Source organism: Microtus pennsylvanicus, chromosome 4 (genome assembly GCF_037038515.1).
Source record: "Microtus pennsylvanicus isolate mMicPen1 chromosome 4, mMicPen1.hap1, whole genome shotgun sequence".
Classification (NCBI taxonomy): domain Eukaryota; kingdom Metazoa; phylum Chordata; class Mammalia; order Rodentia; family Cricetidae; genus Microtus; species Microtus pennsylvanicus.
Genome location: NC_134582.1, coordinates 23,118,269 through 23,143,742, shown reverse-complemented (window position 1 = coordinate 23,143,742; position 25,474 = coordinate 23,118,269). Strand labels below are relative to the sequence as shown.

At 40.4% G+C, this 25,474-nt stretch overlaps 1 protein-coding gene across 2 annotated transcripts in view; it reads left to right on the top strand.

Moving 5' to 3' along the window:
• Htr4 (5-hydroxytryptamine receptor 4) overlaps window positions 1–25,474 on the top strand; it is a 167,474-nt gene that overhangs the window by 101,049 nt on the left and 40,951 nt on the right. For both annotated transcript variants that reach the window (XM_075968498.1, XM_075968499.1), the window contains exon 6: window positions 5,153–5,721. In XM_075968498.1, coding sequence (XP_075824613.1) covers window positions 5,153–5,721 — 569 coding nt within the window. The remainder of the gene's footprint in view (window positions 1–5,152; window positions 5,722–25,474) is intronic.

Here is a 25,474-nt window from a genome sequence, read left to right as displayed (position 1 = left end):
CTTCCCTTCTACATCCAGGCTGAGCAAGATATCCATCCAAAGAGAATAGGATCCCAAAAAGCCAGTACATGTCGTAGAGATAAATCCCAGTACAATTTCAGTGGCCCCTCAGTCTGCCCCAACTGTCAACCACATTCAGAGGGACCAGTTTGGTCCTATGTTTGTTCCTTCCCAGTCCAGCTGGAGTTGGGTGAGCTCCCATTAGCTCAGGTAAACTGTTTCAGTGGATGAATCTTTCATGGTCTTGACCTCTTTGTTCATATTCTCATTTCTTCCACTCTTCAAGTGGACCTTGGGAGATCAGTCCAGTGCTCAATGTGGGACTCTGTCTCTGTTTCCATCTGTTGTTGGACAAAGGTTCTGTGGTGATATTTAAGATAATCATCAGTCTGACTACAGGGCAAGGCCAGTTCAGGCACCCTTTCCTCTATTGTTTCGGGTTTTAGCTGGGGTCATCCTTTTGGATTCCTGGGAATTTTTCTAGAGCCAGGTTTCTTGCTAATTCCATAATGGTTCCCTCAGTCAGGTTATCTCTTTTCTTGCTCTCATATCTGTCCTTCCTCCATCGCGACTATCCCATTCCCTCAAGTTCTCCTCCTGACTCCCCTTCTCCCCTCCTTTTCCCCTTCTACTAGCTATAAACAAAGGGCATTGTTCATGATACTAGAGAAGCTAAGCAATAAGGTGGATCCAAAAAAAATAACCATATACAGACCCATCTGGAAATTGGAAACAGACAAGATTGCCAGACAAAATTGGGAGCATGGGGGTAGGGGGTAGAAGGAAGGGGAGAAGTACTGAATTTTTAAAAAGCTTGTATAGCTTTACTACTACATGTGATGAAGCATATTTAACACACATAGTATTAATTCAGATAAAGATGTCTTATGCTGATAAAATAAAAAGTTAAATACGAAGATATATTTGCACATGACTGTGTGTCAGGATTTTCTATATTGCTCTCAAGATTTTCCTACCATTCCATTTTGATTTTTAAAATTTAATTAAATGTGGATTGTCTAGTAACAAAAATCTTTCTCCTACTCCATACCTGTGCTGTTTGTTTTTGTCAGTGTGACAAAAACTCGACATATCTGTGAAGAGGGAATCCTAACTGGGAAAATGCCTCCATAATATTGATTGGCTTTTAGGCAAGTCTATGGGAGTACTGCCTTGATTAATGCTTCATGTAGGAGGACCAGATCACTGTGGTCAGTGCCACTTCTGGGCTGGGGGTCCTGGCTTGCATAAATAAGGAAGCAGCTAAGCAAGCCATGGGGAGCAAGCCAGTAAGCAGCACTCCTCCGTGACTTCTGCTTCAGTTCCAGGTTCTAGGCTCCCACCTTGAGTTCCTGCCTTAACTTTCCTCGGGGATCGAGTGTGATCTGAGAGTTTTAAGATAAAATAAACGCTTTTCTTCCAAGTTCCTTTTGATTATGGTGTTTTATTATAGCAATAGAAACCACAACAAAAAAAACTTACAGGAAAAGTATATACCAAATGAACTGAAGAATTCACAATGTAAAAATTCATACATCAAATGTGTACCAAGATATGAGAAAATGTCTTCATGTGGTAGATAGGAGAATATTTCTATCATGAGGGATAAAGATTTCTTAACAGGCCACAAAGGCACTAACTGAAACTAAAGGTTCTTAAAATTAAAATTTCCATCACCTAATACTAGTAAGAAAACAATAAAATAAATAAACCAAGAATCTGTAATATATAGATTTGATAATGAACATGTCCAGAATATCAAACTATTGAAACAAAAAAGACCTATATAGATCTTTATTAAGGAGAAATTTCCTGAATAATGACTTCTCAAGACAAATGACAAAGTGGTAATTGACATCTAGAAGTCTGGAAATGTGTGGTAAAACCGTATTCCCAATGTGAGCAGCTATGATTAATTTAGACTTTATTCTGTGTTACTGTATTTGATTCAAAATTTTAGTTCCTCGGGTGAGGTGAGATAAGCATTAAACAGAGTACAGAGGACAGGGTACACTGAGTCTAAGAAGACTAACATGGATTGAGTCTAAACACACAATTGCCAAGATTATGGCCTGAGAAGCTGGGAAGTAGCTCAGTGTTCTAATCTAGTCTTAGAGGAGGAACTAAAACACTAATCAGGAATAGAAGCAGAAACTCATCCCTTCTTTCCCAAGGAATGCATGTCAGTATGTTCAAATCATGTGGGCAAGGAAGACCAAGACATTGTTCAAGTTTGACCTCTTGTCCCATGAGTTTCCCCAAGATGGTCACACAATAAAGGCTATTGCCAGTCTTCCTGGTTACCAACCAGAACTTGACAATAAGACCAAACTACCAAACACACCACATTATTGAATCATAGAACATGGAAAATCAAGCTGGTACTGACTTGGAAGCTTCATCCTTGCTGGCTAGCTTTCATGGTGCTGGCAGAGGTTATACATGCTACCAGAGGAGAAAATCCATCACCAGTCATACCCATCTGTGAATCCTGTAAGCTGTAATAATGACTGGCCTTGAAAGACATAAGTCATGAAAGGCATGAATCTTGTTGGAACAACCAATCACTTTCTGATTGAATTTATGGTCACCTTCACAAGATGAAGCCCATACCTGTTCCCATTATCAGACAAAGAGCCTATACTGCACAGATCACAGACCCTGGGAAAGAACCTACTACTATTATTGTGCTAAATGGATATAGTATTGAATGGTCTCCTAATGACACTACACCTACAGATTAAGGCAGCTCTCAACCTTCATCAGAGAGGCTTCTGTTTGCGGTAGACCATGATCAACACAGATACCCACACCTAATCAATGTGCAGAGATAAGAGACCATAAAATGTTCATCCCTAAAAAGTACTTGTGTGCCACACTTCCTCTTCCAAAGATGCAAGGAACATTGAATAAAGAATGTAAGAGTCATATGCTTTGAATGATGACAGCAAAATACTGTCTTCTGAATCCATCAGAGAAGCTGCACATATGAATTCACAGTGGTTATGACAGCATGCATAAGACATATGCAAACTCGAGCCAGACCAAATCCCAGCACTGACTGGGGAATTAGGCATTATGTCTTACCTCTGGCAGTTACTAGCTGCTGGGAAAGGAAGAACAGTTTTCCTTAAGAGTGTAGCCCTTGATAAGTCTGTCATGCTTCAATGGAAGACCACAATCCAAGTATATTTGGGAAACACAAGTTGGTCTTGATGGAAATTAAAGACACAAATGGGTGAAAAAGGAATGGGTCCAATCTGGAGAGACTTGGGGGGAGGAAGGGTGAATATTATCAAAGCACACTATTGAAAATTCTCAAAGAACTAGCACACACACATTCACACACATGAGAGAGAGAGAGAGAGAGAGAGAGAGAGAGAGAGAGAGAGAGAGAGAGAGAGAGAGAGAGAGAGAGAGAGAGGGAGGAGAGACAAAGAAGGGGGAAAGAGGGAGAAAGAGAGAAATGGATAGTACTTTCAAAAAGTTTCAAACAAGCCCACAATGAGGAACATCTATGTATAGACTATTGTGACAAGTGATACCTAGGATGTGGAGTAAATAGTGTGTTCCTAGCCTAGTGGCAGAAATGTTCATTGATACAGTCCATTGGGAACTACATGACTATAAGAACAAACTATATGGTTATAACTGAGAGGGGCATTTTGGAGGCATTAGAGATGCCACTAATATTCTATACTTTAATTTGTACATGTATGGCTACATATGTATTTTTACTTTGTAAAATTCATTCACCATATGATTTTGTACTTTGTACTTTAATAAAATATGTATTGTAAGGGAGGCGTTGAGGTTCAGATGTTCAGATGCATCAATACGTTAATGCATCAATACATTAGCTGATTTAAAATAAGACTTAGATTTGTGGAGGTCTTTGGCAACCTTGACCATGGCAGTCTGGGTGGAAGGACTGGAAATAAGTCCTGAGTGGAGTGGATTCAGTAGAAGATAGAAGACAAGAATGAATATCCCATTATCCACTAGGTTTTGCATTCCAAGACCCCTGAGGATTCCTGGAACCACTACATATATACTACATATACATACAATATCTTCCCTATACACATGTATGATAAAATTCATCTTATAAATTAGGCACTGAAAGAGATCAATAACAATGACTGTAATAAAGTAGAACAATTACAACTACACGCTGCTATCAAATTGCACTAATCTTGATCTTTGGGCCATTGTGAAGGAAAATAAGGGCTACCTGAAGGCAAGTATCTCAACAGTCATTCTGATGATTGAGAATGCCACCAAGTAGTTAATGATTGTGTGACATATAGAATGTAGACATTCTGGAGAGAGGGATGACTCACTTCTTGTGTGAGACAGAAGAGAATGGAGTACGTAGAATTTCTTAATGTTACTCAGGATGACATACAATTTAAAAATTAGGAATTGTTTATTTTTCCAATGTTTAAACTGGTTGACCTATGTTAACAAAAGCCATGAGAGGTAAAACTATGGACAATCGGGCAACTACTGTGTTTTATCTTTTGCGATTGTGAAATATCTACCTTTTTTTTTTCTCCCAAGCCCTATACTTCTTTTGCTCATTTCTCTATGTTGATGCTTCCAGTACTATACTTTCTAAATGGTAAAACTTCCATTAGTATATCTAGAAAGCAAAGAAACAAATCTAGGAAAGAGCTCAGTATTTCCCAAAGATTTGGATTTACAATGATACAGGGTGAAGTTTTCAAATATTAACAAAGTTATTATTTAAAAATGTGGCAACTAAAATGAAGAAATTGAGCAATTGATCAATATGAGGGGTCAAAATCTTCACATATCATAAACATATTTGATGGTAGTGATCTAAGACATCCTGTTTAAGGATATGAGACCTCACATAGATAAGCTTATTGAACTCTGGACTATGTTCTTTTTCTACCGTGAAAGTCTTATGTGCTATAGATTTGTAAGAAAAATAAAATTTTAATAATAAATTTTATTTTTTTCTTTTCTCTTTCCCCTTCTTTCTCTCCTGCGCTCTTCTTTATCTTCTTCCTATTCTCTTCTCTTTCCATTTTTCCCATGTTTTTTTCACTTTTGCCATTTTTTCATTGTTTGCTCCTCACTCACCTTCCCACCCTCATTTTTTCTCCCCACCCCCCACTCTCAGATAGAGAAAAGGAAACTCAACCACAACTCTAACTCAACATGCTGTGTCTTCATGGTCAACAAGCCCTACGCCATCACCTGCTCTGTTGTAGCCTTCTACATCCCGTTTTTCCTCATGGTGCTGGCCTATTACCGTATCTATGTCACTGCTAAGGAGCATGCCCAGCAGATCCAGATGTTACAACGAGCAGGAGCTACCCCGGAAAGCAGGCCCCAGCCAGCTGACCAGCACAGCACACATCGCATGCGGACAGAGACCAAGGCAGCCAAGACTTTATGCGTCATCATGGGCTGCTTCTGTTTCTGCTGGGCCCCCTTCTTTGTCACCAATGTCGTGGACCCATTCATAGACTACACTGTCCCTGAGCAGGTGTGGACTGCCTTCCTCTGGCTTGGCTACATCAATTCAGGGTTGAACCCCTTTCTCTATGCCTTCTTGAATAAGTCTTTCAGACGTGCCTTCCTCATCATTCTCTGCTGTGATGATGAACGCTACAGAAGACCCTCCATTCTGGGCCAGACTGTCCCCTGTTCAACCACAACCATTAATGGATCCACACATGTGCTAAGGTGAGTGCTGGGGGGAGGCGGGGTGGTAGATCAGTTTGGTTGGTTTGCATTACTCAGAAGGGGTTAGGATCCAGTTTTGTTCTAGGTAGTTATTCTTGAAAACGTGTATAGTGTTTTCAAAGATTCAAGTCCGTTCTACCATCTCATCATGTAACCAGTTAGTCGGTTAGGACTCGGGCTCTGTAGGGAGATTCACTTGTATTCATAGTCCTAGTTCTTTGACCTTGGCGAGATCACTAACAGTTCCAAACCTCAATTGTACATTAAAAAATTGGTATTATGACCACTGTATGTAGATCCCAGGGTTTGAGGGAGCTTAACGAGTGTGACGGTTCTAATACGGAGCCTGAGTTCACTAAGTACGCAGAGCTTGTGTTGTAAGCTCCTATTCACAGGGTAGCAGCTAAACTCATGGTCCTTAAAGCAGCAAGGGCTTGATTGTTAACTCCCCTGATGCCCTACTAACCATCTCTGTCATCTTTCTTGCATTTACTTTCATCAGCAACAAACACATCAATAACACTACTAACTTTCTAATAGGATTTTGTGGCAATCAGAGAGAATGTGTTTATACAGCTTTACCTGTAGTATGTTCCTAGCATTAGCAATTGTTTTAATATTTGTTAAACTGGTAGAAATTGTGTATTGGCTGGCAACATAAATGAGATGATAAAGCTAAGATAAATTGAGGAACATGTTTGCAATAATAATGCTGTGTAACAAGTTAGACAGCAGAGTATGGGGGGTCGACGTTAGTCATATGGGCAGGAGGAACACTGATTTGTAACTTAGGGAAGACTTCCCAGAACAGCAATTTGTAAGAAGCTGAGATAAGGAAGATAGAGCAGCATCGGAAAGAAAGAGAAAAATAGGGACTTACGAAGGCCACACCAGCTGGTGGAGGTGGGGATGATGTTGAAGTTAAATGTGCATGTCTACGCTTCTTACCTAGGTCACACAGTCTGGTGGAGGTGGGGGCGACATTGGAGTTAAATGTGCCTGTCTATGGTACTTACCTAGGTCACACAGGCTGGTGGAGGTGGAGGTGATACAGGAGTTTAATGCCATTGTTCCACACAGAGAGAGCCTTTCGGTGTGAGCTTGAATTATTCTCAACTGAGAAGTTACAGGTATAGAATCTTCACTATGCTGTTCTTTGCTCTAAGACACATCAGGAACTTTGAAGACTACTTTCTTCCTGGGGTTAAGCATTTGTCTTTTTTGATGATGACAGTGTGAAGTGGTTCTAGCAGCTGAGACTATGAAATGGAGGGATTTCCATTTGCAGGCATAAGAGACGAGGAACAGACTTAAATTGCTAAGAAATATGAACAGTGGTTCTCAGAAGCAGCCCAGAAGCATGGATTCTGTCTACGGCCACCAGTGTGGGCAAGCCTCACACAATGTTGAAGTTGCAGCTGGTGGAAGGGCCTCGAAGGACAGTCTGACAGCCTGGCATTCTCCTCATTACCATGGAGGGAGCAGCACTGGAAAAAAAACAACCACAGAGTGTGTGCAGAACCTGTGTGTGAGTGCTAGGAGCTTCAACTATTCAAGCTAGCAGTTGCCCAGGTGCAGGCTGTCTGCAGCTTCCATCCGTGTATGCTTTCAGCAACACATTTGCTAAGTCAGTCATTTCTGAAGTTGGCGGCTTTCTAGCTCAGGTGCTGTCGTAGATGAGATCTGAACACTTCTGGGACAAGTGAAGAGGGTCTCTTTTGCTGACTTGGTACTATTTTGCCCTGATCCTTTGGTCACCTGTGGATGGCTATAAAGCAAAGAGATGGGTTTGGTTGGCTGTGACTGCATCCTCTGTACAGTCCTCCACACACTTCTTAATGGAGTCGGGAGGAGCAGGAGGTGGATTAGAGTTGTGGGGAAGAGAACCATATAAAAGTCAGAGTGGGCCAGATGGTGGTGGTCCACACCTTTAATCCCAGAACCTGGGAGGCAGAGGCAGATGATCTCCATGAGTTTGAGATTAGCCCGGTCTACAGAGCAAGTTTCAGGACAGCTAAAGCTGCATAGCAAAACTCTGTCTAGAACCCCTTATGCTGAAAAGGAAGTCAGATGGTCTCTGCAGAGAAAACACATCTATTTCTAAACTGTAGGGAAAGTCTTTCAGGTGCAAGAATATACCTATTTGGTTCACGGCTCCATACCAAGAACCCAATGTCTAAGGCACCTAGGAAATTAAGCTGTTGATGACTGCATAAAAAAATTTAGTTCTTCAGACCAAGTGTTTTAACTTAAATGTAATGTTCAATAATCAACATTGCCTTAAAGATTTCACATGTAGAATGTCAGTGACTTGAGGCGAATCCAACAAATAAAAGGCCAAAATAACAAAAAAGAAGTCAACTTTTAGTGGCCACCCCATCCCCAGATAACTTTATCTCTACACACATTCTTTTTTTAAATTTATTTATTTATTAAAGATTTCTGTCTCTTCCCCCCCATTGCCTCCCATTTCCCTCCCCCTCCCCCAATTAGGTCCCCCCCCCCCATCAGCCCGAAGAGCAATCAGGGTTCCCTGCCCTGTAGGAAGTCCAAGGAACCCCCACCTCCATCCAGGTCTAGTAAGTTGAGCATCCAAACTGCCTAGGCTCCCACAAAGCCAGTACACACATTCTTAAAACTATATAAAGTCATAACTTTTCCCCATTGTTTTATATAAATGGCGCTATTGCATTGGCACTTTCCTGTTTTCTGGATCTTGAATTTTATTTTATTTTTTAACAACAATGTATTTGAACATCACTGGAAAATGTGGAAACAGAACTCATTCATTTTTTCTGTATCTGTCTTATTCATTTTCTACTACTAGATCTGTAGGTGTTTCTAGGATTTCAGAAAACTTTATGATTTTAATGCCCTGAACACATTTCTTTATGTATATGCTGGAATTTCAGATAACAACAAAGCTGAAATGCTTTATTAATATGTATGTTAATAACATGTTTGCCACAAAATAGATCTCCTACAACACTGTATTAATGATTATCATTTTTTATAAATGGTTGTAAAAGAGTATTTATCTCACTCACCAATAACAAACATTATCATTTTGTTAATTAAAAACATCCATTTAATTTGTCTTTCCCAGATGACTTATCATATTAAACCTTTAAAAAAAATTAGTACTTTTAAAAATGTACGACTCCTTTTAAAACAGTTGATTTTCCTTTTAAGTGTGCACATAGATGCACAGAAATGCCACTGAACACCATACAGACAGCATTACTTTTAGCAATCACAAGGTCTGAATTTTAGTCTTGATTTCCTCCCTTAGAAACTATATAGATGGATTCTCTGAGTCGCTCCTTACTCATGCAAAACAAGAGGAATAAGTGAAGTTCTCACTGAGTGACTTGGTATCCATCTGCTACCTATGATTATTTAAGTAAAAGTTTGAGTTAGATATATTTTTAAAATACAAAAGGATGCAATATATTATTCTTGTTAATTCTTTAATCATCACACACATGCAAGCTATGCACTTTGTCTTGTTCACCCCCCATTTTTCTTTGCACCTCCTTCAAGAACCCTCTGTTAACCCTCATGCCCTTCCAATCTGGGTCCTCTTTATTTGTCTTAACAATTCGCTGATACAATGTGTGCTGCTCGTATACTCATGTGTGCAGGACCATCTACTGGAGTGTGTTCCACCTACCGGAAACCACACCCTTAAAGAAATTGGCATTCCATCTCCCTCAGAATCCATCGACTGTTGATGGCTCTTCAGCAAGAGGTGGGCACTAGTGAACCCTTCCCACCTAGAAGCTGAACACTGACTATTGATCTTGTGCAAGCAACCACAACCTTGTGAGTTTATGAGAGCAGCAATCTTACTGTGTCCAGAGGATGCTCTCTCATACAGCCTTTCTGGTCCCTCTCCACGATGGAGCCTGAACCTCTGGAGAGGAGGTATGGTATAGATGTCCTGTTTGCAACTGAGCATGGAGTAAACACTCTTAAGGAGTATCCTAACCCAGAAGTGAGAGGCTAGCTGCCGTTGGCAGGAAAACAGCCATTCTCTAGCTCTTGCAGTACTCAGAAGGGCTTGAATTTTCTTGATGGATCATCACATGGCTCTTGTTTGAAATAATCTAATCACATATTTGTTAATAAAAGGGAAATTGAAAATTCTGATGTCCACAAATAGCAACCATGTTAAAACAGAATATATTTGAATACAAAGACAGCCAGGTCACCCTCACCCAGGAAAATCTATGGCTATGAACTGACCGAATTTGGCTAATGACGCTTTTCCAAAGAAGCATTTCAGAGAAGAGCAACAGTCTAGTGCCACTTCGAGAGGGCTGCTGTTTGTTAAACTGAGCCCTGTCTTTAGGGCTGGTCTTCCTATAATGATAACATCACTTAACGCCACTTACTTTCCCTTTGATAAAATTGAAAAGAGATTGTTTTTCATACAGAATACAATATATTCTGACTATGATTTCCCCTCCCCCAACTCCTCCCAGATTGTCCCCTACTCCCCATCCAGACATTCAGACAAATCTTCTCTCTCTCTCTCTCTCTCTCTCTCTCTCTCTCTCTCTCTCTCCTCTTCTCTTCTCTTTGTCACACACACACACACACACACACACATTCACTTTCTTGCCCTCACTCTCTCTGAAGACTATAAAAGGAATAATAATAATAATAATAATAATAATAATAAGAAGAAGAAGAAGAAGAAGAAGAAGAAGAAAAAGAAGAAGAAATAAGATAAAATAAAAGCAAACAAACTGAAATAAGAAGAAACAAACAGCTGGGAGGAAAAGATCCAAAGATAAAAGCACAAGGAACACATGGAAATCTCATAAAAATACAACATGGAAACCATCATATATATATATATATATATGTATATATATATATATATATATATATATATATACAAAAAAAACCTAAAGGGGGAAAAAGGAAAGAAAATAAAAATCATGCCTAGACAAAACCCCAAGAGATGAGGAGCCTCCAGAAATGGTGTTGAGTTCCCTTTGTGTTGTGCTCGGCATGGAATCTGTCCCTAAGAGTTGTTTGTATACCCAGTGAAGACGCCACCGGGAAAAGCTAAGTTTTTCATTTGTAAGCAGTTATCAATTGGAGATAGTTTCTGGGTTAGGGATGGAGCCTTGGGTCTGCTCCCCCTCTCAGCACTGGGACTCCATCTGGCTTAGACATGTGTAGGACCTGTGCATGCTACCACAGCCTCTGTGAGTTCACACGTGTGTCAGTCCTGTTGTGCATGGAAGACCTTGTTTCCTTGGTGTCTTAGATCCCCACTGACTCTTAGAGTCTTTCCTCCTCTGCTTCCGTAGGGTTCCCTGAGCTCTGAGGAGAGGGATTTGATGGAGATGTCCCACTAGGGATGAGCATTCCAAGGTCTCCTACTCTCTGTACATTATTCCATTGTTGGTCTGTGTTTGTTCCCTTATGCGCCAGGAAGAAGCTTCTCTGATGATGGTGGAGCAGGACCCTGATCTAAAAGCATAGCAGAATGTTATTGAGAGATATTTTACTGCCATGTTCTTTCAGCAGAACAATAGTGTTTGGTTTTTCCCAGGACTCGGGTCTATCTGGTCTCGGGTTCTTGGCCATCTGAGAAGTGTCAGGTGTGAGTTCCACCTCATAGAGTGGGCCTTAAATCCAATCAGATATTGCTTGGTTAGTCCCACAAGTTGGTGTCTTCATCACACCAGTTTATCTTGTAGGCAAGTCACCAATGTAGATGGTAATGTTTGTAGTTGGGTTGTTTACCTTTCTCCCCAGGTAATGTGCAGAGAGCCTTCTAGTACCAGCAATACTGTTCAGGAGGAGTGAAGGCTCTAGGCAAGCACCAGCTCAACTTCTCCACGTTCATTGAGTTACATAGGTGTTGTCTTTGGCAGTAGGGCCTTACCATCAGTTTGTAGAGAGCACCCAATAGCTTTGGCAATAACCTATGGTTTTGGGGGTGTCCATGGGGTCCCCTGGTCAACAATTCAATTAGATGTAACCCATTCATGGAATTGTAGGTTTTGGTGATGAGAGATGTCTAGTCAGGATTTTGTCTCCTCTGATATTTGGTTATTCCATTTTTATTTTTTCATATATGTGTATATTTTAAGACGTTTCCACAGAATTGGGTTTCCATATAATCCCTCTAATGGTCCTTAGTTTTATTTGTCCTTCTCTTAATCACTCTTCTCCCCCCTCATTAGATCCTTCTGTCCCTCCCCACCTCTTCCATTCATAGTGATCTATTCTATTTCCTCTTCCTTGTGAGACCCATCTCCCCCCTCCCTTACTCTATACCTAGCCTCTGTGAATATATGGATTATAACCTGTTTACCAAAGACTTAACAGCTAACAGCCACATATAAGAGAATACATGCCATATTTCTCTTTCTGGGTCTGGATTACCTTACAAGTGTTAATTTTTTTCTAGCTCCATCTACTTACCTACGAAATGCATAATTTCATTTTTAACAGCTGAATAATATTCCATTATGCAAATGTACCACATTTCCTTTATCCATTCTTCCATTGATGGACATCTAGACTATTTCTAATTTCTGGCTATTATGAATAGAGCAGCAATGAACATGGTTGAGCAAGTATTTTTACTGTAGGATGTAAAGTTCTTTGGTTCTTAATTACTTTTATTTATATTTATATCAACCATATACCCCTCTAAGTCTGGTCCTTTTTATGACAAATTCTATGTGCTTTTTTTTATTACTTTTATTTAATCTTTGAAATTTTTACATATATATATATATATATATATATATATATATATATATATATATATATATATACCACGTCTTAGTCTGTGTTCTATTACTGTGAAGAGACACCATGACCATGGCAACTCTTATGAAAAGAAAACATTTAATTGGGGCTAACTTACAGTTCAGAGGTTTAGTCCATTATCAACATGGCAGGAAACATGGTGGCATTCAAGCAGACATGGTCCAGGAGAGGTGGCTAAAAGTTCTGTATATGAATTCACAGGCAGCAGGAAGAGAGAAAGCCACTAAGCCTGGCTCAGGTTTCTAAAACTCCAAAGCCCACCTCCAGTGACAGACTTCCTCCACACCTCCTAATCCTTGTCAAGTAGCCCCATTCCCTGATGACTAAACATTCCTTTCTCCCCTGGCAACCTTCTCAGTCCCTTCTAGCACTGTTAAAGCTAGTCAGCAGGGACTGTATTTTGGTCGATTCAAGACTGATTTCTCCTTGTCCTGCCATTCAAGTATATGTGTTCTCTTTATTGATGTCTGGGCATTAGTCATGTTTTAGATACTAATCTTTCATTCTGTATTTTTCAAATGCAGCTTCGCCTTCTTCTGCTTGGTTTTTGACCTTAGTCAACAAAATAATAGAAGTCTCAAGTTTTGAAAACAATATTATTACTTGACCTCTTATAATCATTTCGGCTTCCTTTTTCAAATACTTCCCCCCATTCATTTTCCTAAGCATTCTAATTCCCCAGTTTACTTCCCAACTCAGAATAGGTCGTTTCTTTCCCCATATGCTCATCCTTTTCTCCCTGGCCTCACCAGTTCTCAGGAAGTTTTTCTCCATACACGTGTGATTGCCCCACCCATGACTTTTATTGTCGTCTAAACGCCACCTACTTCCTTCTTTTATTTTTAGCCATAGCTTCCTCTGAGATCTAGACAAGAAGATAAAGTGTGCTTGCTGGATAACCCCATATAGACATTGTTTCAAAATCTTAAGTTGAAATGAGCCAAATAGAATCCTCAGCTGCGTGTTTCCCTGCTTCCTGCCACATCCCTTGGGCCTTCCCTGTCCCTACTACTCAGCTTCTCATAACTCAAAGCTGCTTTCTGTGACTCAGGAAGAACTTCTGTATAGGAGATCAGAGTTACATATTTTAAAAAGAAGACCCAATTCAAGTAGGATCATAGGTTTGCTTGAATAGAATCATCTAATTACTTAATAAATCAGATTCCTGGAGCCTACTCAGCAAATCAGAACCAGGTCAATAAAACCATATTTCTACCAAGACTAATTTTATGCCTCATGAACTGTAAGATCCACCATTTCTAATTAATTTATATTGATTAGGATGCTCAGTGCTTGATGGCATTGCTTGTATTTCAGGGCTTCCAGTTGGGATACACATTTTACTTCTTGAAAATCTGATAAAGTCTGTGTAAGGGTAAATATTAATTGTACTTTAACTAACAAAATTTACTAGAAAACTATTTTTGAATTTGCTTTCGTGTAGTCATGATTCAAGCCAGCATCTTTACTTTTGAGAGACTTGATATGACCACATACCTTTGCTTTGTGACTACAATAATTAGGTGACAGGTAGTAGACAAGTCACATTGATTTGATCTGAGGTTCCTCAGCAATTATATTTTGCTAATATGATGCACATCTACATGGGATAGACAGAGTTAGGCATCATAGCAGAACTGTCTACAGTTTAGATTTAGAGATGAGTCACCTGTCCCATCAAGCTTAGATATCTTTCTTGGATTCCCAACTTCAGGTACTCAAACCTAGGACACTTACTTAGTTCTCAGTTCCTAGAAAGGTGGGGAATCTTTTCCATAGAATTGCTATCTATCTTGGTTCTTTGCTTCTTCCGTCCTGGCTCCAACACTCCTGATAGACAGGTTTCCATTGTCTAGCTACCTCTAAAATATTGTATTGGTGTAAATATGTGTCACGTGTGACTATTAACATTTTAATAAACTTAAAATGAAAGAAAACAAAAATTTACTTTGCTAGTGATAATGGCTCCAGTTCAGTCACATGAGTAACTTCTACATTGAACAATGCGAAAATGTATGAGTAGAAAAGCTCTATTAGATAATGTAATTTAATGTATTTTAGAGACAGTCAAATGTTTTCTCTCGAAGGAGATACAATATACCTTTCTCTCAGCCTTAACAACTCATGATACCTGCCAGAGCTCGATCTTCAATAATGCAGTTGTGTATTTGCATGCCAATCTTTTATGTTTTTAAGTATGGGGTTAGTATACTCAAGTTTGTAGGGTATCAGAAGAGGAAAATGTGGGGCCAGAAAGAAAGTAAAAATATAGGGGCAAAGAGTATAAGGACTCCATCTTCCCCCTACACAAAGCAGAAAAAAATGACTCCTTGGAGATTTTTGCTTCTTTTTGTTTCCCTTACAACCAATTATCAGAACATGCATTGTGTTTTCTGCTAGTTGACTGTCCTTCCCCCACTAGACTAGTCAATACTAGAGGAAAGATAATTGTCTCTTTAATTCCCTAAAGTTTCCCCAGGATTTTGACATTTCTCTGTATGTTTACTGAATAAATAGATTATTCCATGGTGTAGATGGATTGTGTATTAGAAAATTTTTTTCACACACACACACACACAAGTGACTACTAAAAAAATTTTTATTTTTTTCATCATTTATCTACTTACCATCATTTGACTTCAACTCAACAGAATCCCTGGCATTCCTTTTTTAAAAAATAAATTTTCACAATGTGAATTAGAAGATTTTACTACTCCACCATATGAGCAAATAATTTAGATTTGGTTTTTTGGGGATCCTGAGAGATTTTTACTAATGTTGGAAGGTTGTTTGACATTTAAATGCCATTTTTATGGCCTTACCTTTGGAGGTTACAACTGAAGTCAACATTTACTCATTGAATTGACCCAAAGCAAATTTGATCTGTGTTAAATTGAGGATGGATGTGGATGCCCTTGCTCATCTCCCTTAATCTTCTTCAGGGTCGGTGTGATTTATAGCTCAATACAAAAGGAACATATTGGGTTACTTGTTCAGAGGGCAGGGGAAATTGCCACTAAAGGTACTGAAACGTGGCCTTTTCCTTCCATCTACCTCTGTTATCTGGTAGTTTATTGTTGTTGCTCATTGTGTGCCTTTATATAGAAGAAAATTTAATTATTATCATAAAGTTTATATTTTTGAGAATTTCATGTATGAGTACATGAATTTCCAATGGAAATTTCCATAATTTTCTTTCTTTCCTTCCTTCTTTCAAACTCTTCGTGTCTCCCTCATAACTCTCTCTCAAACTTGTGACCTCTTCTTTTTAATTATTGTTGTTAAATCACACAGATGCACATAAATACTACCTGATAGTCTATTTAGTGCTGCTTATATGTAGTTTAGGTTTGACCACTTGGATTGGCTAACCTACCAGGGGTTTGTCCCTGGAGAAGCCTGATTTTCCCTCTCCTAGCAGCCACAAATTACCTATAACTCTTTATAGTGGGGCGGAGTCTTGTGAAATTTCTACCCTGTATGTTGAAACATGAACTAGTATTGTTATTACGCACTTCAGATTTCATGGGTACAGCTTCCCTGTCCTATATACAAGACACAATCTCACAGCAGATGTTCTGATCTTCTGACCCTTACTATTTTTCTGTGCCCCGTTCTGTGATATTTTCCAAACCTTAGGAGTAGGAGTTATAGATGTATCAACTGGAATTGGCCATTCCTCTGCTGCGTGTTTTCTTCATTTTGACCAGTTATGGCCTCCAGCGAAGGTCTTTAGCTGCTGCAAAAAGTAGCATCTTTGATGAGAAATGGGTGCTATACTTACCTATGAATATAAAGATGAGCATTTAGAATGCCGTTGGGAATTTTACTGGTTTGGGAAAATGGCAGCAAATCTTCTCTAGTGTACATGACCACACCAGTCATGGGTGTCGGCTAGGTTTACAGTAGTAGGCATGAATTCCTTCCTGTCTAGCAGGCCACAAGTTTAGCTAGATGGCTGTTGTTTAACCTTAAGACATAAAGTATCAGGATTGTGCCCCTGAGAATATCTTACCATGATGGCTATTGTGGTTCATAGGCTTTACACCTTGGTGAGGCTGTTCATTCCTTTTCTCTCATGGCAGCTTCCATAACACCTTCAGATACTGTGAGAGTAGTTCTCAGGGAGGAGTCTTCTAGATCAGCTCCAGCTGTATGCCTCCACACCCTTTGCCTGAAGCGTGTGGTGTCTTCCTCTACAATATCTTACCTTCAAGTTCTGGAAGGCAACCAATAGCAATGGTAATAGCCAGATTTGCAAGTCTTTTGGATGCTCTTGATTAACAACTTGAGAGGATATTTTTATATCTGGTGCTGAGGTACTTTGTTAGCTAGCCTATGGCTCTCAGGGGTAGCATTATCACCCCAAGTGACCTAAAATTGTGTGATATATATATATATATATATATATATATATATATATATATATGTGTGTGTGTGTGTGTGTGTGTGTGTGTGTGTGTGTGTGTGTGTGCACATACATGTATGTATAAATATCTTGAGATATATATTTAAATAAAGATCAATGTATTAGTTATTTTTCTATTGCTATAATAAAGCACCAGGACCAAGGGAACTTGTAAAAGAAAGCTATGAATGTAGCTTATGATTTCAGGAGGTGGAGTCCATGATTGCATAGTGAAGGCATAAAGAGAACACTCTGGAAATGGAAGAGTCTTTGAAACCTCAAAAATCTTCTGTCCCATCTGGCTTAGATCTCTTAGATCCCCAAGTTCAGATATTCAAACCTAGAATAATTACCCAAATCTCAGTTCCTAAGAAATTGGAGAAACTGTAAGCAATTTTGAAAGTCTAGCCCAGTGATAAACCTCCTCCAACAAGGCCACACCTCCTAATTCTTCTTAAACAATTCCAGAAACTAAGGTCCAAGTATTCAGACACTTAAGCCTTTGGGGGACATTATCATTCAAGCCACCAAAATAAAATGTTTTCCTTTTGGGCGGTGGTGGCTCACGCCTTTAATCCCAGCACTTGGGAGGCAGAGGCAGGCTGATCTCTGTGAGTTCGAGACCAGCCTGGTCTACAAGAGCTAGTTCTAGGACAGGCTCCAAAACCACAGAGAAACCCTGTCTCGAAAAACCAAAAAAAAAAAAAAAGTTTCCCTTTGACATTTTTAACCATCTTTGGGATTATTTATTTCTCCCCCCTCCTGTTTCCTTTGTATTACTTTTCCTCTTTCCTGCCCTTTCAAGTCTGTCCTGAATTTTCTCATTTCCCCATTTAGAGCTGCTGTGTCCTACTACCCCGTCTCTAAAGATCTCTCTATGCCTCCACCCACGGTCCCTTTCTACTTTCTTTATTTCTTTGGTTACTCCAGGCTATATTCTCACATCCAGAGAGAGATTCAGAACAAGGAACCACGAATGATAGAGAAGATGTGGTGTTTGTCTTTCTGGATCTAGGTGATCTCACTCAGCGTAACATTTTCTAGTCTCATCCATTTACCTGAAAATTGTGTGCTTTTGATTTTTCCAGCTGAGGAATATTCCCATTATGTATACATATCACATTCTCGATATTCATTCATCAGTTGATTGGTGTGTAGGTTGTTTCTACCTCCTGACTCTTGTGAGTGGAGCAAAAATGAACATGGCTGCCAAGTATCTGTAGGGTAGGACGCCCCATCCTTTGTGCACATGCCAAGGCCTGGTACAGTTGCATCATTTGGCAGATCTATTTCTCCGTGTTTAGACGTCTTCACACTGATTTCCACAGCTTCTAGACCAGCTCTCAAAGCCATCAACTGTGCATGGAGGTTTCCCCTCCTCAACTTTGTCGCCAGAATTTGTCCTCCATAGTTTTTTTTACCTTAACCATTCTGATTGAAGATAAAAATATCAGAGTGATTTTAATTTGCATTTCCATGATTCCTAAGGATGTTGAAGACATTTAAGATTATTCTTTTTTTTTGTTTTTGAAATTATAGTAATTGCCTCATTTTTCCCTTCTAAATATTTTAGCCATTTTTAATTTTTCTTCAGAAAACTCACAGTTCAGCTTCATAGCCATGTTTAGTTGGCGATTTGTGTCTTTGAGTCTTTGTGTTCTTTCCATATTCTGGATACTAATCGTCTATCAGATACAGACAAGCAAACGCATTATCCCTTCCTGTGGGTTTCTCTTCATGTGACTGCTTGCTTCCTTGCTTTCTTTGCTGTCCAGAAGTATTTTATGTTCATGGGGTCTCACTTGTCAATTGTTGGCCTTCCTCCCCAACTGGAACCCGAGTCAGAAATTCCCTTCCTGCATCTGCATTGTGTAAGATGCTGCCTAGGGTTTCTCTTAGCGATTTCAGGGTTTCAGGCTCCACCCTGAGGTCTTTGATCCATGTGGAGTTGGCTTACGGGAAAGGCAATAGATGTGGGTCTAATTTCATCCTTCTACATGTAGCCATCAAGTTTTCTTGGCATTGTTTGGTGAATACTCTGTCTTTTCTGCAGTGGATGTTTTCAGGTTGTAATTAAGGGCGCTTATGTTTGGACCTTCAATTTTGTCCATTGCTCCATGTCTGTTTCTGTGCAGCACCATGCTGTCTTGTTACCTTTGCTCCGCAGTATAACCGGAAATCTGGTATGGCCATTCCATCACCATTGCTCTTTCTCCCCACGCTGAGCTTCGGTGGTTTATACGAATCTAGAGATTTGCCCTTTTCTTTTAGTAATAGAGCATAATTTTTAAAGTATTCCCTTACAATATCTTGCAATGTTTTCTTATCATCCTGATCCTATTTATGTGGGTCATCTTTTTCTTTTCCTTAACAGAGCCAAGGGTCTGTCAATCTTGTGTTTCTTCTCAAAGTGGCAGCTCCTAGATCCTTTCTATTGTTTTTGTTTCTATTTCATTAATTTTTGTTCTGATTTTTATTCATTTATCCATTGTCAACTTTATATAGAATAATAATTAATATCCTAAAAATGTACCCCTTTTGAGACAGAAACTCACATAGCTGTTGTATGACAACCTTTCCTAGGGAAAGACAATATGCACATCTACTCACCCTAGATAGCAAATCCATGGCAACCAAAGAACAGATCCCACCAAAGGTCCACATTGGTGAACCAATGAGTTTTACTGGGGTTGCTTGCTTACAGGAACATAAATGCCTCAAAGACAACCGCATCACGATGGTACTTGTGTGCAGGGAAAACTCATGGCAGTCATCATCTTTGGCACCTTGATGTATCCACGTGAAAGATCCAAGCTCAAAAATGGGCACTGTGTGGTATGGTGTCATGTCTTTGAGTCCTGAGTGCATATGAGAGATACCTGGGAACTTTTAAGCACTACCTGAGAATGAGAGCCTTATGGGCAAGAGGCTAGCCCAACTGACCTGTGAGGGCCAAAAAGCCAAAGGGTTTAAGTGATCTAACATGCAGTAGGGTGAAAAACCATTTGTGTACTAGAGACGTCAAGAGGCTCTTTATCCTTTATGGGTCACCAATCAGTTATTCTCACTTAATACCAGTAAAATGAGGTGGAATTAGATGATACCCTAAGATCAGGCCTAGATCCAGTTTTCTAGATACTGAGATAACATACATTTAAACCATCACGTCTCAATGGTATAATTCTACCTACCAGGGGATTGGCAATATGTATGTGGCTAGACCTGGGGTTGCTACTGACAGTTTGTGACCAGAGGCTAGCGATTATGCTAAACTTCTCGCAGTACTCAGGGAAGCCCCCTACAGAAAGAACTGCATGGCCCTAAAAGTGCTACATGTCCTGAAATGGAAAGTTCTTTATTAAACTAGTCATCTGGAATTCACAACAGAGAAACTTCTTGTCCTTGCCGGGAGACAATTGGAGATCTCTTGAATAGCCTCTAGAGGTAACACCTGTACTTATTGACATTTCTCAACCCGTGCAGTCTCAAGACGAAGAAAAAGAAGCCCTGCAGAAGGCAGCTGATATTTGTGCCGGGAAGACGCCTAAATTTCTGTGGTTAGGTGTTGGCAGCCACCTTGCAGATAAGCTTTCTACCAGGGAGGCTCTATGCACTTGTTGTTCCCTTACAGCATGTACTTGGCACGGACGCAGCCCTCTCGATTTAGTCAGAGCAGCTGTTCAGGAAGGAATTGCCTCCAAAGCACACCATGAAACCCACTGAAAAACTATATTCTTGTGTAAATGGGTGTTTAACCCACAGTAGAATGGTGTAGGTCTCTGGTCCATTGAATCCGTAGAAGCTTCCTCATATGCAGGGAACTGGCAAACTGGGTGTGCTCAAAAGAGGGCAGATACCATGATTTTTCTGTGTGTGAAGAACGGTGGGAGGAACAGGATGCCGTGTGCAGAGCAAATGATTCAGACCACAAGCTTTGAAAAATATATTTAAAGGCCTGCTCTGGGGAAAGCGAGCAGCTGGCTTGTTCTTTGTGGTTTGGGGTCTTAGGAATATGTGTTTCAGCACTGAGTGGGATGGTTGGCCTTGCTTAGAGGGCTCCTGCGAAACAGGAGGAGTCAATTGGACCACCACTTAGCAACGTCAGTTGTGGGTTAAGTCACTGGAACGCCCCCTGGTCATTGGTCAGAGTTTCTGAGGAAGTATGGGAGATTGCATGAGAGGGTCTCAGACCCCCACTTTCTTCCTACGACACAGTGAAGTGCAGTAAAAAGCACAGCCCACTTTAGCCGCTGTGCTTGGCTGAGGCTGGAGAAGTTTTCAGTGAGTAGAGAGGTGTGCAGAGGATGCTGTCAACCTCAAAGGCTGTTCTGTTCTTCGTGACCATTCTTGCAGTATGAAGAAGTAGAACGTTCAGACTTTCCTAAGCAAGAGATTTGTTCCTGAGTTCAATAGTGTACAAGTATCGGATGCCTGAAATTGCCTTGGTGGAAAACCTTGGCCAAACCCACAGATCTGGAGACGTTTCTGCACCGTCTTCATCTTTCTGGCCATTATCAGCTGGCTACCAGCTACTATCTCATGGTTTATATGCAAAGCATTGAGCTAACTGCATTGTATGTGTTGTCATATTGAGTTCTTAATCATCTCTGGGCAGCCATTACTCTTCTCAATTTACTGAGAGAGAAAAGACAATGTTCCACAGGGAAAATTCAGCACAAATGCACACAGAGAAGACACCTTCCAGACAAGACTGTATAGGATGTTAATAATCTCTCACTTCTTTTTGATGGTCAAAGTCCTGCCTCTGGATGGCACACACAGAACTGCATACAAATTATTCATACCATCCTGGGCAGCCCCTGTAGTCAGTCCAGTATTTCCACAACTTTCCAAAATGCTTGAACTCAAATCTCAGCACATGTTTAAGTGATTTTCAGAGATTTTTCCCTTGATAGCACAGTAAACCATATGTGTTTTCTGCTTCTTGTTTTTCTTTTGGACCACTGTATAGTATAGCCTGAATAGAGACTCCATTTCACATATTATCATCTGTGAGGATGTCACTCGGGCATGTGGGATTTAAGCTGAAAATGCCAGCTGGATTGGGTTGTGCTAGAATAAGCTTAAACAGTGTAACGTGATTTGCAGTGAGCTGATGTTGAAGAGTATGTCAACCTGGGCCCGACCCGGTCTCGTTTTCTTGCTCATTTCCCCCTCTGCAGTCATGTTCTTCATGTGGTGATGGTCAAGATGGGTGGGCTTTCTCTAGATAAGCAATGAATGTTCCTGCCACTGGACCCCTCGGGTTACCTTGAATGTTGTCTCAGTTTCTTCCCTGGCATAACATTCGTTTCTCCTCTAGGTACCGTTCCAATATTAGCTGGTGTGGGAGGACCTTTTGTCTATGTGTTGCTTTTATTGGTTAATGAATAAAGAAAACTATTTCGGGGCTGAGCAGCTGGGAACCAACAAGCACCCCTTTATACTACAGTTAGCTCTCTATACTTCCCTGATCCCAGTCCCTGATCTCTGAACAATAATCAATTGCTTTTTCCTGTGGTCTCTCTTCCCTATTCTTCTCCTTTCTCATGGAAGCTCAGCTTATCCCAGGATCTTAAGTGTTCTTTGTGCTCCTTTTACATCTTCACCCACCTGTATTGCTTCTCATGAACACTGTCTAGGGGTTTAGGAGTCCCTTGGTTGACAGTGAAAACTTTGTGATGCTGGCTTGATGAGGCTCTCCAGTTATACCTGGGCCTAGTTAGTAGACCACATTCCTTTGCCAAAAAAAAAAAAATATCAGTGTGATAGAGCTCCTCGATGATTCTGTGAGGCATCCACAATTTATCTAATACAATAATAAAGACAGCAAATAAGGGATCTTTTTACTACAAATCTCTTTAAAGGTATGTTCTTCTAGATACATTTAGATTTTCTTCTATTAGAAATGGTTCAGCAAAACAAAACAAAACCAACACGCACAGGCATATCTGACCTGCCCAAAGACTCAGATTTCTAATTCCTTTGCTATCTATAAATCTTGGTGGACAATGGTTAAAAAAATATCTTGCAGGACAACTGGATTTTTTTTCAGCCACCTTTTCACATTGAGAAGGGAAAGACGTGCACTGAAGTCAAAACCAACCATGCTTGACATGGTCTCATGCTTGTCATGTCAGAGCCCTGATATAGGTCTTTGCTTGGTGGAGTACTTCAGAGCTCCTTGGAATATATTTTGTTCAGAGACCACAGGGGTAGGTATTCAGAGCCATACAAACAGATCTCGAGAGTCCTTTCTGAAAGCAACCCAAAATCTACTGTAGCTACAGTAGAGAACGCTCTGGCCTAAGATCTGAAGGTATCTGCCCTGTAGGTACATTGCTCCATCTCAACCAGACACTGTGTTCCCAAGCCTGGCACCGGGCATGTTTTCGTGAGATGGTGTGTAACTCTTAAGAGGAGCATTATCATCCCATTCGCTCAAGTACACACACACACACACACACACACACACACACACACACACACACACACGATGTATGTAAGTTTATAAAAGAATGTTTCTCTATGATTTTTTCAAGAACATTTAATGCTATTTATTTCTGCTTCTTCCCACTCTCCTAATACTTTGCTTACCCCAAACTCCCCAGCTGAAGTTCCCCATTGTTCCTATTACCCCTTTAGTAAGATCAAACTTTTAAAAACATCAATTGACAACAAATGCTAATGAGCCTGCAGGGAAAGGAGAGAGCCCTTGTTTACTGCTTTGTGGGTTTACACACTGGCACAGCCACTATGGAAATCATTATGGAGAATTCTCAAAAAGCTCCATGTGGATCTCCCGTATCACCTGGTAATACCACTCCTTTCTGTATGCTCAAAGGAACCAATGTCATCCTGTCGATACTTGCTGCGCCATGTCCATTGGCTCTCTATTCACAATAGCTAGGAAATGGAAACAACCTAAATGTGGCACAATATGCACAATGAAATTCTGTCCAGCCATAAAGAGAAATGAAATCATGAAATTTGAATGTAAATGGATGGAACTGGGTTACCGAGTGAGGTAACCCAGACCCTGAAATTCAGATGCTCCATGTTCTTTCTTATTTGTAAATCCAAGCTCTGAATTTTTAGATTTGATCATATAGCTGACATATACAAAGAAGCCAGGAAAATAGAAAGGGACCCTTTGTGGGGGAGGGTCACATAGAGGGAGACAATAGGAAATTAGGTGGGTTTTCATTATCATTGTTTTTGTACATTTCCTTACAATGTTTTGCTTTCCCTCTGGATGATTTGGTCACCAAACCTTTCTGTCATCCTTGTCAAGGAATGATTAAATGTCCCCTTTCATCTCGTTATAGAGGGATATGTTGTATCTCACGTCATTGCTTCCATTCTGCTCTGTTTGACAGCACCATTGGCTGCTGCATACCTTCACTCTTATGTTTCCTCTCGGGTATTAATGGAAAAGTTTGGTACTCACTTGTCCAAAGACCCTCATACTCCTGTGTACATAGACATCAGTTGCAAACAATTTTTTAAGTGCAGATTTCTTCTCTTCTCACCTAAACCCTGCCCTCTACTGAGGGAGGACTTGTGTGAAAGCTTGGACTCTATCTGTGGCAGGTACATGATGTACAATCATCATACAGAGAGTCTGGAGGCCTCTGGGAGAGATGGCTGAAATGGTGTCGCGTTTCTCCTTTACTCTTCTTCTCCTCTTCTTTTACAAGGCATGCATACTAAAAGTCTGTTGATTAACTGTTGATTTCAAACTTCACTGCAAAACTGTTTCCTCCAAAAAATGACCCAGTATTTCCCAATAGAGAGAACTCTATCTTGGGAAGGAGCCTGAGAAGCAGAATTGGGAAGAGGTCTCAATTTCTGGCATGGGAGCCACTGTTAACTACCTCTGTTAGTTAATTTTATGTTCATGTAAAGAAACACCATGACCAAGACAAGCTATAAAAGGAAGGGTTTCTGGATCCAGGAAGGGATAGAAAGATTCCTTCACCATCACGGTAGGGAGCAGGCAGCAGGCATGGAGCTGGAACAACAGCTGAAAGAAAGTTCACTTCTTGATCCAAAAGCAGCTGAAAGAGCTAATTAAGAACGGTGTCTTTTGTAACTTCAAAGTCCACCCCCAGTGGCAAACTTCTCCATCAAGAACACACCTTCTAATCCTCTCTGAACAGCCACCAACTGGAAAACTGTTATTCAAACATATTAGTTTGTGAGATCCATTTTATTCAAACCATCCTCTGCTGGGATAAGGCTCCCTCACCACCAAGGCAGGGGAAACAGCAACAGGCAGGCAGGCATGGCACCGGAGCAGCTGCTGAGAGCTCACATCCTGATCCACAGAGGGGAAGTATAGAGAGGTAACTTGAACTGGCGCTAAGTCTTTTGAAATCTCAAAGCTATGTCCAGTGATATACTTCCTCAACAACTGTGCACCTTGTCATCCTCCACAAACAGCCACCAACTGGAGAGCAAGCATTCAAACACGCGAGCCTTTAGGGAATGTCTCATCCAACCGCCACACCTTCAATCAATCAATAATCAATCCGTATC